The sequence below is a fragment of the Alligator mississippiensis genome, chromosome 13 (assembly GCF_030867095.1).
Source record: "Alligator mississippiensis isolate rAllMis1 chromosome 13, rAllMis1, whole genome shotgun sequence".
Taxonomy (NCBI): Eukaryota; Metazoa; Chordata; order Crocodylia; family Alligatoridae; genus Alligator; species Alligator mississippiensis.
Genome location: NC_081836.1, coordinates 54,533,445 through 54,548,454, shown reverse-complemented (window position 1 = coordinate 54,548,454; position 15,010 = coordinate 54,533,445). Strand labels below are relative to the sequence as shown.

The window sequence follows — 15,010 nt, the reverse complement described above, 5'->3', positions numbered from 1 at the left end:
CTGCACCTCGGCATCTACCCATCAAGCTCATAATGGACTGCAGCTTGTTCCCCTGAATCCCCTCTGCAGAGGTGATACCTTCCTTCTGGGACCTGCCAAACCTCCCCACTGCCCTTCCCAGATCCAGTAGGTCCATTGCCCGTCCTTCCTGTGGCACTCAGCTCCACCACTGAGACCATGTCCTGTCTAGGGCCCACCCACACCTTTTCCTACTTAAAGCCAATACATGCCCAGTCTCAACAGCCCAGTTGGCTCTGAGGGCTGCAGGTCAAGATCCTCTGCCACGCAGGAACAGTCGTCTGAACCTGAGACTTGAGCGAGGATAGATAATTGCACCCCAGAGCAATTGAGCTTTGCACATGCTTCTTCCAGGATCCTCTTAGATTGATCGTCAGACAACCACCATGTGCTTCTGAGCCTTTTCAGACTGACTCCATTCATTTGTTCGTAGCAGACATCTTGCTGCAAGCTCCAGTTGCGATCAACCACTGATGCCACATTTTCTGCTGTACTCGCAGGCCATGGGTATGTGTGCAGACTATCCTGGGGGAACCCAGCTGGGCTGACGAAAAACAAATTGTAGCAGCACGACATGGAGCAAATCTGCCCCATCCTGGAAATTTTACTGGGGCTCCAATCCAGGCAATTTCTTCCACCTTGTCCTGAGGCCTGGTAGCTCTTTCTGGGGAAAGCTGTTCTGCATGTAAGTGACCCCGAGCTTTCACCTCAACGTTCCCTGTCAGAGGGCAGCTCTGTTGGCATGTCTACGTCCTCTGTAAACTTCCCGGCTTTATATTCGGTGAATCACACTGCATTTCTCTCTGTCCAGTGGATCTTCATCAGAGCTTCTGTGTACACAGCAAGCACTTTCTCTCACACTTTTAAGAGCCAACCCGAACTGTAGCCTTGCCCCTCCACCCCCAGCTCCTTCTGTATCCCAAATTAACACACTTCAAACTTTGTTTGCTCGCTGTTTTCTTGCGAATTGGTTCGGAGCAGTACAGAGGAGTTCCTTTAAGGTGGGTGTCGTGCCGCCACCCTGCTGCGGCTGACAACTCTGAAAGCATTGCTTCCTTACAACTGACAATCATATCATAATGAGAATAATACCAATAACAGTGACTCCCACCCAGTGGTTTGGAAGTGGGCGAGCTATTTTTCTGACACTGAGAAATTCTTTGAATTAAGAGATCAAGCTGACACCAGAGGAGGGCGTGTGGCGATGGTTATCTTGATTACAACATCTTGAGATGCAATTATGATTCTCTGGGAATATTTGTTCCACTTAAATGTTTCTGCTTTCTTGTGTTTACTTGCCCAACAAGCTGCTTTGAATTTGTAGCTTTAAAACCCCTCAGATCATCCGTGATGGAACTGCTGGCTCCCAGGACTGTTGCACTGGGTTATCAGGAGGTGCTGCAGGTTGGGACTGGAGCGCCTCTGCAGAGTTATACCAGGCGTGGATTTGGCCTGGTGCCCCATGGAAAGAAGTGCGTCTGCATCTTCAGAGGAAAGCCTTCACCAGAGAGAAATGCAAGGCTGCTCAAGAATTTCAGACCCTCTGGGCAGGAGGGCTTTGCGGGGTGCTGTTTTGTAACCCACAAAGAGAGAGGTGCAAAAGAGAGAGAGAGAATATGTGTGCATGTAGGAAAAGGAGCCCATGTTGAAATACAGGCTTAAAAGCCAAGTTTGAAGCTCCAGCCAGCCAGAAGCAGCATAGCAGCAGGCCCCAGAGGAAGGACTAGGGGGAGAGCCTGTGAGGCTGCTGGCTGCAAGGAGGTTTGCTCCTCTGAGCAGAAAAACTGTCTCCAGTTGCTTTGGTTCCCCAACGCGCTCTTTGTATGAAATAGAATTGCATCAAAGCAGCCCCTGGCTCTATCACTAATTCTTTCTCCTCACTGACCTAGCTGACAAGGCCCTGATTTCCAGCGAGGGGGTCGGTGTGCCTCGTGGAAGGGAGAGCCTCCTGAGCATGGAGCAGCGGTGGGAATGCTGGAGGCTTCCATGCACCCACACCTCCAATACCGCTGGGATGGACAGCTCTGTAGACTAAGTCTGGCCTTCACCGTCCTCTCTTTCAGGATTGCCCCAGCCATGCTCCTTGCCCGTACAGCTCAAAACTGCCAAGCAGAGACAGCCAGCCCGGTCTGGCTGCACAGCAGTATTGCATCCACTGGGGACTGACTGGAGACCGCGTTCTCCTCTGAGCTCTTGGGTGCGATGTCAGGGTGTTTCAGGCACTATAGAATAAATGGCAGAACATTACCATAGAGGCTTTTCATTGTGGAGGGAAAAAAAATAGTGGAAACTTGTGAATGTGCTTTTATAGTTAGTAATTATAAGGAACAAGTCAAGATGAGATGAAGAGGTGAAGCTCAGCGATATGAAAACCCTGGAAATTGCCGTATCAGAGTACTTGAGGGTCTGTCTCAACTCGTTCCTCCTCTCTGGTGGTGAAGTCTTTTATTATCATGCTGTCTCGGTATTGACAGCTGCTCTGACAGCAGCCAGTGTTGCAGGCTTCCAGAGAGCTCACGCACCCCTACCGGCACGGTTCTGCGTCTCGAGAGCAGTGTCTCCCGGGTCTGGAGCCGATGGCCTGCTGATGCTTGAGAATTAATTGCCCATGTTGTTTTCTTCCCAAACAACACTACAACAGGTTTTAACTGGGTAAATGCCTGCTGATGCATCTGAAACCGAGCACTGCTCTTACCATTGGAGGTTGCATTGGGCACAGAGAGAGCTCTGCTGTCCCTAGAGGCCATGATCTCTGCCAGGGAAGCCACTTTGTGGTGCTCCTGTTGTATTATGGAGAGAGGTGGTTGGCCCATGGCTTACCCCAGCCTGAAGGAGTGGTGGGCTGCTTTCTGTTCAGTCCCTGTGCTTTGACTCACCTGGTTTGGGTTGGCCTGTAGGAATATGCAAACCTTCCCACTGCATCTGGGTACGACCCACAGGGAAGACTGATAGGTACAGAGTAAAACAGCATCCCGGAGGCTCTGAGGCTCAGGGGGTCGGACTAGAAGATCTACAAGGTCTCTTCTGACCCTACATCTATGAATCTATGAAGTTCCCTACCTTGGTCTGAAAGAGGGTCACGGAAGGCTCCTGCTTCTCCTTCCCCCAGGCCCAAAGACTCCCAGCTCAGTTGACTGCAAGGAGGTCAGCTGTGCCAAACCACAGCAGCCTGGCCAAGGAGGTAGAGGCAACACTGCATCCCCGGGATGGGCAGGGAGGGCTGCTTCTGATTGTGCCTGGTCCACCCACTCCCTCTCCCATGGGCCAAACCTGGAACCAAGGTGCTGGAGCCACACTGGGGATCCCCTCCACAGTCGCTTCCAGGACCTCTGTCTCTATGGGCAGTCATGGGGCAGGTCTTCAGAGAGGATTCCCTGCTGTATTTTCAGGTCTGGAGCAGGCAGGCAAGGTGTGCAGGGAATACTCCTCCCCAGACATGCCCAGGATGCAGCGAGTGACCTGGTGGGAGCTCTGCAGTACCTACAGCTGGCAGCACTGGGTGGCCTGACCTCAATTACTGCTTATTGCATTTGATCACAGTGTAAGAGCCCCTCTTCTGTTCTCTGCAGGTGATTACTTTGGCATCCTGATGGAGGCGAAGGTGACCAGATTCCCATTCAATGTGTTGGACAACCCCATGTACTGGGGCAGCACAGCCAACTACCTGGGCTGGTCTATCATGTGAGTACTGCGCTGCGTCGTTGTAGCCGGCTGCTTCCCAATCATGATGTAGGATCAATGACAGCATTCGTTGTGATGTCTTGGAGGGGACATGCTGTCTTGGCCACTGTCAGGGAGGATGCTCACCACTCAGGGAATAGGGTGCCTCAGTACCACTTGGGTGATATGCTGAGATTGGGAGGTGGGTGAAATCCTTTCCTCTTAGGTTGCAAGGAGGAGGAGACAGTTGTGAGGGGTCTCTTCATCTGTCAGAAGCAAGGCAGGACCTCACCAGGGAGGTCTACCAAGACAATGCCCTGCCCTCCACATTACATCCCTGAGCCTTTCCTTCACAGGTGTGATACAGCAGCGGGCAATCATGAGCTGGGCCTGCATTATGTTCCTCCAGAAAGCCATGAAAGAGTAGCAGGAGCCTCCAACTGGCTTCCCTGCCACCCCTGCCCCAGCTCTGTGCCCAGTGCAGCATTGTGGAGCCAGAACCGGCAGCAGCGTTTTGTTCCGGGGGCACAAGGAACTTCTCTAGAGATGAAGGTTGTCTTCAGAGTGGGACTTGCAGTGGCGCTCTAAGGGAGTGATGTGTCCAGATCACACTGGGTTTCAACAGGAGCTGGGCATCTAGCTTCCCTACGTTCCTTTAACATCTTAGCCTGAGCTGTTAGCAAGGGGCTGCTCTAGTGATTGTGGCATGCTGCTAGAGCACAACACGATCGTGCAGGCCAAGTCAGCCCCTAGCACACAAATGTGGTGGAACTATTTGCTGAATCTTTCTTTTCCATGGGAAGAATTTAGAGGTGCTTCATTCAAATTAACTCCTGGCACCCTGGGGACATGACAGAGACTGGAGCGTGAGGTTGGAAACCATCTGCATGTTCTGAATTAGTCAACGAATCCTCCCGTGAAGGCAAAGTGTCACACATCTGGCTTTCAGCGCCTTTGGCTTATCCCACAACACAGCATGCACCTCTGCTCTGCAGATCCTTCGAGCGCTAATTTTATAGGAAACTAAATCATCTCCAAGCTCTGGAGAGATGAAACGCGAGTATCCGACCCCGTGTAAAACGGAGGCCTTGGCAGACTCTGCAGAGTGGAAAAATCAACATCCCAGACCAAATGTATCCCTGGCGTAAGTGCATGGCAGCCAATTGAGTGATAGCAGGGATTAGCCTGGTCCAATAATTGCCTTTCTCCAAAAAAAAAAAAGCCTGGGGAACTATGGCAATGCTTGATAAACACTCCTCATGTAGCATAACAGTTTAAAAGCCGGAGCGAGAAAAATGAATAGTATGTGTTCTGGCAGTGAATGAGCAATATGCCCTGCACTGTACTTGTAAGTTTTGTGCGGTTTTCATATAATAACACGTTCCACTTTGATTGCTCAGGAACAAAGAGAGGCCCGGTGACATTCGAAGCACAAACCATACATTACAGGCCATTCTCACGTGTTACTATACATGGTACCTGCCACCCACAAATGTTACCACCAGAAAAAGAAAGTTGTTCTGGGATTTTATGACGATCTAAAGCCTCATTTCTTCTTCTTCTGCCTGAAATGTTTGCTTCGCTGGTATAACTGGGAAGGGGTTTTGGCCTGGAGTGATAAGCAAAGACAGTATTCTCCTCTCCTCCCATGCTCTGTTTCTCCAGGGAGCATTCTGTACCTACAACACCCATGGACATTAGTGGGAACTCTGCATGCAGACTAATGTATCCAGCTCCCTCTGAAACCATTGTGGGCTGGATTGGGTCCAAACTAATTGGAGGTGATGCCATGGATAGAGTGCCAGCAGGAGATGATGCGCTGGCAGTTTGGCAAAGGGGAGATCTGGGGGTAGAAGGGCACTTGCAGTGCATCAGATGAAGCTCCTGGTGAGAACAATGCAGACACTGTTGATGGGAACAGCTAACACCAAAGGAAAGTGCGCATGACACAGCAGACAGAAAAATTCAACTGTAGATGGCTATGGAGGGGCCTTTTAAAAACAGCAGGAGTTTGAGTATCTCCTGCTCACTCAAAAAATGACTCGGACCCCACAGAATTACTGCACCCCTGCTTCACCTTGAAGACTCCTTCTGTACCCCAGCTGAGTCTAGTCTCATAACATGTGGGCATTGCTCAGTTTGGTCCTTGACAATCCAGGTCCCAGCCCTGCCCCGATGTTCATGCTTTACTATTTGCTGCATGATAGTGCTTCAGTAATTTGTTTGGGGGCTTGAGCACATGGCTTCCCCCATGAATCTTATTTCTGGGATGGCAGAGGATATAAAATAATTGTCTCAGAGGCTTTGAGCCCCTCCATATTCCTGGGCATTGCAGGAGTGAAGAGAGCTGCCAGCATCATCCTAAAAGGGTCTGGCAGTAATCCATTATCTATTGCTGTGTTCTTCAAAGCACGGCACTGTGTAAAAGCCTGCCTTCGTGAACAGGCTGCCAGGTGGCTTTACAGAGCATGGAGCGGATGCCGGCCTGCCCACCTTTGAGCCAGATCAGGCCCTATATTCTGAGCAGGCAACAGCATGTGGCTGTGCATCCCGTTCTTCACCTACTCTGGCTTGCACTACCTTCTCGGTTGCAAGTTCTGCTCTTTTAATTAGCTGCTAAGTGGGAGCTAAGATGAACTGATGATGATGCTTTTAAATGCCTGTCAGCCGAAGAAAGATAGATAAGGCAGCAGAGCTACCCAGAGGGCCAGATGGAAACAGGCACGCGACTGAGCAGCAGGGACAGAGGCTTTCGGCTTTCCATCAATACAAGCTGTCTCCCTGGAGGCTGGAGAGTGGCTGGGGAGCTTCACATGGATGTGAAGAGGACCCTGGAGGCACAGCTGCAAGGAACCAGATTGGTTTGCTTGGCACCAGTAGGGCACATGCTAAATTCTGCATCCTGTTTAATCCAGTGAAAAGGATATTTCAGGACACTGAGGAACGCTGAGACGAGGCGAGATTCAAGAAGCACGGTATCCTCTCTGTGGATAGGGAGACCTTTAGTTTTACTCCTAGCTAGGGGCAAAGTGAGTGATGGACAACAGCAGCATATTCAGAGACGAGATTAGTGGTCTGTCCTCTGCTGCTCTAGAAGCATTCGGCTACAAATAACGGGAATGTAGCCGAAACAGCCAGTTACCAAAGGAACACTGGCTTGAAGGCCTATTAAATAACAAGGGAGGAGTAGCTGGAAGCCAGTGAGCTTTCCATGAAATTGGAGGACAGGTACAGCCGTTCTTCAAGAGCCATATTAAGAACATCAGCGGCAGCCAGCTGGCTGCTAATAAGAAAGGAATTCACTGGAGCTGGATCTGTTTCTGCAGCCCACGCAATGCGCGGTGCCCATGCTCTGATATGGTACGCCAAGGTATCGGAGTCCCAAAGCTGCTCTTTTCTTTTCTACAAGAACACATCCCTGCGAAGGCAGTGAGTGGCACACCTGGGCAGTACATCAAATAGTCTCAGTTTAAGTCCAGTATGCACAGCCCAACTTTAAAAACACAGCACAGAACAACAAGGAAATGTATTTTCCTCTGGGGCATTGCAGCCCTCATTGGCTTCCCTGATGGTGTCTCAGCTCTTAAAATGAACTGAAGGCAGCAGCGGTTTGACCCCTTGCTTGTGCGGTGTGATGGGATGTCAGAGGGGTTTAGGATCACCGTGAGCAATGGGGTGGGCATCTGGCCCCCATTTTGAACGCCTGTCAGTCCCCATAGTAACAACCAAAAAGCTTTTCATTCCTGAATAATTTGGCTGAGCCGGCGATGACATGAGGATGTTTGTGTTCCTCATGGCCACACGCTCCTCCAGAATGAAATGAAGTGCAGAGTCATCTCTCTCTGCGCCAAGAGGGTCTGGATGCCTCCAGTTTGCAGGGAGATCAATTGCTCTCAGTCCCGGAGGAGACACTATTCTATTAAGGAGAGAATAGAAGCTATTTGGAAGGAGCGGGAGGCAGTCGTGCGACAGCTTAGGGCACAGCTGCCTGCAGGATAATCGGAAGGTATTTGTTTCTAGTGGCATCACCTCCTTGCTCGTTATCTGCAAGAGAAAAGCATGGGGTTAGCTGGATGTCCAGGAGATGCACAGGCAGGCTGCACATGGCGGGGAGGCATGCGCCTTTAATTATCACTCAAATCTGCTGAGGACTGGTTAGAGAATGACTGCTTCCAGAACAGGAACCACAACGTGTCTCTTCACTGATTAGCTTCTTTCCCTAATGAGCTCTTCTCTCCCATTGGGCCTCAGGATCAATCGTATCAGGCCTGGGAGAAATGTTTTAAAGACAGAATTTAAAATTCTCCTTTTTTTTTCCCCCCTTTCTGGTTTCCATGCCTGTGAGCTCCTGTGACTGGAGAGACAGCCAGCTTGGATTTATCTGAGCAAAACAAGCCAGAGGCATAAGGATTAGATGTAAACTCCCACAAACCTGGGGAGGAAATTAAAGTAGCAGCTCGAATGACAGACTCTTTCCGCTCTACTCCTGCACTGATACCCCTCAATGGCTGAGAGCCAGAGTAGTGCATCAGCTAGGGCCCTCTGCCTCCGGCCTTCTGTGTGACCCTGGCCCATCTCTGTGCCACTCTTTCCCCTTCCACCCTCAGTCTTATACAGCTTGACTGTAAACTGAGCTGCTTGAGTGGAGGGCATGTCTCCGATAGCATATGCGCAGCACCTAGCACAGTGAGGCCTGTCAGTGTTGTTGTAAGCAAAAGAAACGCACATAATAGCCAAGCAGGGCAATATCTTGAACACAGAGACTTCACAGCACAGAGTTGGCTCTATGGGGATTTTAGTATCGCTCGAGTCATAGAGCTGGTACAGGGTTGTGTTGTCCGGACCCCCACTCCTAAACCATCCCAGACAGATGCCTATCCAGCCCTGTCTTGAAAACCTCCACCAGAGGAGATTCTGTGACTTCCCTGGGTAGCTTATCCCAGTGTCTTAACTTTCTTACGGTTAGAAAGTTTATTTCTGAGGTTTAATCTAAATATAATTAGCTGCCATCAACTCTCTTTGCAAAGTTGTTCCCACAAGCAAGCGTTGCTATGCCTGAATGAAAAACTAACCCAGGTGCGGGAAAGTTGACATAGTGCAGGCTAGGGACTACGTAACGATCCCAGTGTCATAGAAATGCCGGTCATGCCAGAGCCACAAATCACACAGCGCAGTATTTATAACACCGTACCCTTCTTTTAAACCAATTGTTACCCCTTAAGTAGGTCGCGCTTTCAATAGGCACCACGTATGTAATTCACTGCAGTGGCTTTTTGTTGCCTGAATCAAGCAGCCACGTTAGCCCCCAAGATGCAGATGAAGCATTAGTTATTTGGGGAAGGTTTTGTCTGTGTGCCTGTGTGTTTTGTAAAAGGGAAATGTTTTAACACATGGTAACAAGTTGTGCAAATCAGTGCTGGAACTGCAGCCAAATGATACAATTAGAGCTCTCGTTGTCAACAAACGATCATGCAAATTTGTTCTCTCTGATATAAATCAATGAGGAGACATGACTAAGCATCTATTAATATGAGTTTGGAGGAGGGAAAATGCTGCTGCATGTTTCCTAAAGTTCCCTAATGGGGAAAAAACTTACAGTAGAATAATACAGAGGCTATTGCAATCCATCTGTAGCTTCAACCGTTGAGCTAGGAATGGGCGAGATCATCTTATGGCCCTCTGATCTGACTTCCACCTTTCTGGGAGGGCAGGTACCTTCCAGGGTTGACATGGGAAATTTCCTCTGGTAATACCTGCTGATAACTTAGACATTTCACAGAGGGCAGGAGTCTGTTACCACCTTGGCTCTTCAGCTTCAACTGTATCAGCTTGTGCTTTTCGCTCTGGAGACTCTGAGCTGCATTTCTGGTGAGTCAGCCAAAACGGCGACTGTCGCACTAATGTCCCTTATGTCTAAGGCTGGGTCTTGTACTGGCGTACTCCCTACATCAGTGGTTTTCAACCTTTTGTCATTTGCGGACCCCTAAAACATTTCGAATGGAGGTGCAGACCCCTTTGAATTGTAAGTGTGGGTATTCACACTGTTGATTGATCATAGTCATCTTTCACAGCCCCCTTAGATATAGTCCGCAGACCCACAGGGATCCATGGACCACAGGTTGACAACCCACTGCCTTACAGCAGTGGAGGCACCACCAAGAAATTCAAGCTGGGTTCAGTCCTGGGGGACCCACAGTACCTGTCAGTCTCTGCCAGCAAAGCCTTTCCATGAGCAGGAACCAGGTGCCAGGCAAACTCATTTGATGACCTTTTTTGTTTTTAAATTAATGACGAGAGGGGAGAAATTGCCACTCATCTGTGTGATCAATAAGGAGGAAAAAAACAATAAAGCCCCATTTCTCACACCTCCTTCAGCTGTTTGACTATTCACAGATACGGTTTTATGAACTGCCATATGCCAAGGATGTTATGACTGTTTTATAGCCTCTAATTAGAAAGAGGAATCAAAGTGGAAAAGATGTATGAATATTTGGAGCTCTTCACTTCTTGCTTCCTATGATTCTCTCCTGTGACATCTGCAGGGTTTCAGGTTCACAGATCTTCCTCTGCATGTGATCGTGCAGTTCCTCACAGAAAAGCCCTGGGACTCAGTGATCACCTTTTTCAATTAGGTTGCTTGACACACACGCAGTCTGGCCCCTGCCAGGTGTGTTAGGCCCAGGCTGAGTAACGCAGAAGCTGTGATTTACAAAACGGGAACTTGAAGTTAGCCCCTGTGTCCTTATTCTGACATCTCAGCCAAGGGCTCTGGTTGGCCAGGGAGGCTGAGCTCCCAGCAGCTCCCAGTGAAGCCAGGTTAGTTGCCAACATATGAACTGGAGAACCTCAATAGAGTCACCCTCTTTTGAAAATCTGTCAGCTCATGCTGTCTAGCGCCCCTGCACGTTCATGGAGTCAACAGCAAAACTCCCATTGATTTCCCCGGGCCGAGCATGGTTTTGCCTACAGGGCGCTGGCAGCTTGTCCCACAGCAATGCCCAAAGCCCCTTACCCACTCCAGCACCCAGAAATATTTCCAGGAGACTATTCCAGGGTCCAGCAGCCCTGAAAAGGCCCCTTGCTCTGTGTTTGGAGCATGGCAATGAAATGGGTGGGTGAGTGGGGTATTATTGGGCACACTCCCTGCCCAGGACATGCTGCCAACACAGTGCAGTCAGACCCCAAAGTCCTGGCTTCAAGGCAGTAGTGCCAGGATGAAATACTGCAGACCCTGCCACATGCGGGAATCTATTTTTGAATCAGATGACCGGATTATTTTCATTCCGAAGCTTTTGCCTCACTGACAGTGATTTTGTTGGCATAAATAAAAAAACAACCCCCTCGGTCTTCATGAAGAGTTTGCCCATCTGACCCACATGCTGCCATGTTCACGGCTGCACTCTAATATCACAATAACCGGATACAACCCAGTGCCGCTGCAGACGTCAGCCTTTTATCTTCTCAGTGACCCATTTCTGAAGGACAAAGCTCAGCTCCAGCCACAGGGAGGGGAGGAAGTGAGCGTGTTCTCATGTAACTAAAACATCTCTAAATGGATTCAAATGCAATCAGAACCATTTCTTGTCCTCTGCTCATTAAACGGGCATCACCACAGGAAACCCAAGCTGACAGCAACTTTGCATGTCAGCCTAGACTCTTCAACAGAGAGCAGCCGATGTTTGCCAAGAGAGCAGGCCACTCATTGAAGAGAAGAGACCTGCAAGTGTTTGGAACATCTGCATATACATTAACCAAAGGATAACCACAGACCCGAACCCTTTCTTTGGGAGACTGGTGGGAGATGTGGCTGGTTTGGGCTGGATCCTAGATTCGCTGCAGCCGTGTTACCCGTAATGCTATGCTCCATTACCTCAGCTGAAGATCTGAGCTCTTTCATCCTTACCGCTGTTCTTTCACAGACTGCCTGCTGCTAGTCATAGCTTGCTAGTCCCCGGTGGAACTGCAGAATATCCTATTTGAAATGTTGCCATTATTACTGCAGGGCCAGTGGATACTGGGAGCTTTGCGAGCAAGCTGGGAGATAAGCTCTCCATCCCAAAGCACATCTGGTCTAATAGCAGACTTTGTGTCATGAATGCCGATGCTCGAGTTGATCTGGACGCTCGTGATGTGCACCTGCTCTCTGCCCTCTTCTCATTGAACTGTGTAATTTATTGGCTAGAAAAGAGCTCATGAGCCACTGCTCTCCTACCTGCTATGATGTGGAACAAGCATCAGCCTACGTCTGATACCATTGGTCATGGATCGAGATGGGATGAAAGGGGGGATGAATGGCCTGTACCATATAATCTCCTTTAATGGGATTATGAAAAATACACCAGGAAAAATGCCCAAGTCCCTTAGCTCCCTTGTAACGTCTGTTTTAACTTTTGAGAGGCAACAAGGTGAAGGTAGTTGACTGATGTGTCTCCGCATGCGTGGATTTTGCTACACCCTGTTTATGACTCCCGGTTCCATCGTTACCCCTGTGCGTTATCACCGCGAAGCCACCCATTGCCAGGAGAAGTGCAGTTCCATGATGCAGCAAAGCTAATGAAAGAAGAGATGAATCCCAAACAGGAGCAAGGAGTCCCAGCAGAGTGCTATCATCCATTAGCAACAGCTAGCAGCTAGCCTTGGCGGGCTGGCTGAGCTCAAGGGGGTTGTACTGGGGGGGTGGCATGCTGGCTGAAGGCAGCGCACTCAGAGCTGTTGCACTGTTAAACACGCAGTCTCACGCTCACACATTGCCACTTATTTCTGTTGTATTGAGTCCTGTTCTATCGTGTTTCACTCCACGCTGGTAGCATAGAGGAGTTTCCCCTAGTGATGGGCAGCACGCAGGCGCAGACAGAGAAAACCCCTGTCCTCAAGTGTTTATAGCTTAAATAACTGAGGCACGGAAAGATGGAATTGCCTTCAGGCTCCTTGGTGCCTTTAGTTCACTGTGTCCCCAGCATGTCCTGAGTGTGCCCCATCCTCCCACTCCCACTGTCAGGCTCTTCAACCTGAAATTGCACAAGCAAAGGTAGGACCATCCCCACGGACAGCTCTTGAGACCGCAGTCTCTGCTTCGGGGTCATTCCCACCGCCTGCTTCCAAGCACACCAATGTCACAGCCATATTCCTGGATTACAGGGCAAGCAGGGCGCGATCAGAAGTGTCCTGCCCTGGATGTGCTGGGGATGCAGGACAGAGATCCCTCTAAGGTACCCCAGTCCCGCTGACTGTCAGTGAGACCTGCTGCCAAATCACCCGGGTGCTTGGGAAAATCCCAGCTGAGTAGACCCTTCCTCGCTCACTTCCCAGTTGATTGTATCCACTGGGAGAAAGCGTGTGTGTGAGATGCCCTCTGTTTCCCCGGCACCCTTTCACATAGCTGTAGGAGGCTGTGTTTTAATAAAGCCCCTTGGTCTTCTAGTCTTACAAACAGCTGCGATGCATGACCCTCATCACAACATGCCCTCCACACACCAACAGCAAGAGCCTTCTGCCAGGTTCCTGTCCCCTGTGGGTGGCCCATGTTTCTGCGGGGATCAGATGTTCCCTTTCTAGTGCGGTGGCTTGGTGCCACAGTCTTAGCTGAACTCTCAGTTATTAGAGAAACGTCTCGTCTCCAGCCTTATCATCAAAGTAGAAGCTCCCTTGACAGAGACATGCAGCGATCTGACTTAAAAGAAGGCACAGAAGTGAATCAGGAAATAATCTTTGCCAAGTAACCTCTGTCTGAGCCGGTTGATGTTCAATAGAAAAAAATAACGGATGTGCCTCTTTGTTTAATGCCAAGCCAAGGCTCTCATGGAGTCTAACCTCTCATTTTACTTCCTAAACAACATATTACATAAGCCCCCCCGGATCTACCTGATCTTTTGCTTCTCTTTCAAAAACAGGCACGCAAGTCCAGCTGGCCTCTTGCTGACGGCTCTAGTGGCAATTTCCTATGCAGTGGCAATGCAGTATGAGGGGTAAGTAGCTTTTCAAGAGCAGGGGAGAAGAATCTTTGGAAAGTAGCTTGTACTCAGGCTTTCAGGGAATTGCAGCGAGTGGTTTTTCCAGGTAGTGAGGATTAAAAAGCAGGCTTGGTTCTTTTCATTTGCCTTGAGAGCAGGCAGCTTCCTGTTGTAAAAAGTTTGCAAGGCGCTAGGTTTCGTATTGTCTTTTAAGTGGAAGGCGGGTGTTTTTATGTTTCTGCCTTGGATCGATCCACTTCAAGAAGTCCTGGGAAGGCGGTGGGTATTCTCAGGAGGCTCTGCACAACAGAGTTGGCATGTGGCCCTTCTGCTTCATGGCACCTCTGATGCTTTGCACAGGGCTGGATGTAGCTCAGCACTTCCACCAGAGGCACCTATTCTGCTTCAGATGCTTTTGAAATCTCTAGCACTGCTAAAGGGGGTTGCAAAGGACATAGAGGAAAAGCTGAGCCTCTCCAGGGCATGAAAGAGAGGCTGAAAATTTGGGAGAGGAGAGTTAGTTTATTAAAGGCTTTTTCCTGCTTATTTTTTCTTCCTTCCTTGCTTTTAATGTTGCCTCAAGGTAGAGGAAAGGAGTGGATTCAAAGGGCTGCTTTTCAACTGTGGCCAAGCTGCATGTGGCTCGAGTCAGAGCAGGGGTGCACAAAGGGGTTGGAGAGCCCCCGCTGTGTACTGCCTTCATCCTGTCGCAGCTCTGGTTGGAGCAGCCTGGGGGCTGCTTTCATCTACACCAGCCATGTGTGGTCCAAAAATACTGGAAAGCTGAGGATTTGCACGGCTGTTGCATCTCGGCTGCCCTCTACTTTCCCTGCTACACTTGCTGCCATTAAGGGATGGTGTAGGAAGCCTTCTGCCAGCTGTGTGCTGCCAGAGACTCACCTGTCCCCTGGCAGGGATTGGGATCCATCTGGGGACAGTCAGCAGCTTTTAGCCCAGAACGTGCCTGTGTTATAACCTGGCTGCCCTGCACCTGAGAGCTTGATCCAGGCCCTGGCCACTTCACAAAGGGGCTGTGTCTTCCTTCCACACAGCCAGGCTTTGGGGTATCCCTTGGCCACGGGGCACTCCGGAGAGCTGTTGCTTGAGATGGAGGCATTGTGGAGACCCTACAGGCCAGGGGCTCTGGGAGAGGTTGGTTAAGGCTTGTGTCTAGCTGTCATTCCTTCATCACACACATCAGCAGACATGGCCTCATGACCCATTGAGGGAGCCGGCAGCCTCCCCTCCAACCATAGCAGGGCTGAGAGCCATGCAGCCTATGTCCCCTCAGCCCCCTTCTGGGAGACAGGAGGGGCAAAGCCTGAAGCTAGCTCCCTCACCCGTAGCTTGTAAGCTCAGGCTAACAGAACCCTGGTCACTGG

The 15,010-nt window shown here is 49.9% G+C and overlaps 1 protein-coding gene across 3 annotated transcripts in view; it reads left to right on the top strand.

Annotated features, from left to right (window-relative positions):
* Nucleotides 1-15,010, top strand: part of PEMT (phosphatidylethanolamine N-methyltransferase) — an 85,962-nt gene that overhangs the window by 66,457 nt on the left and 4,495 nt on the right. For all 3 annotated transcript variants that reach the window (XM_059716795.1, XM_059716794.1, XM_006272736.4), the window contains exons 5-6: nt 3,588-3,699; nt 13,569-13,643. In XM_059716795.1, the coding sequence (XP_059572778.1) occupies nt 3,588-3,699; nt 13,569-13,643 (187 nt within the window). The remainder of the gene's footprint in view (nt 1-3,587; nt 3,700-13,568; nt 13,644-15,010) is intronic.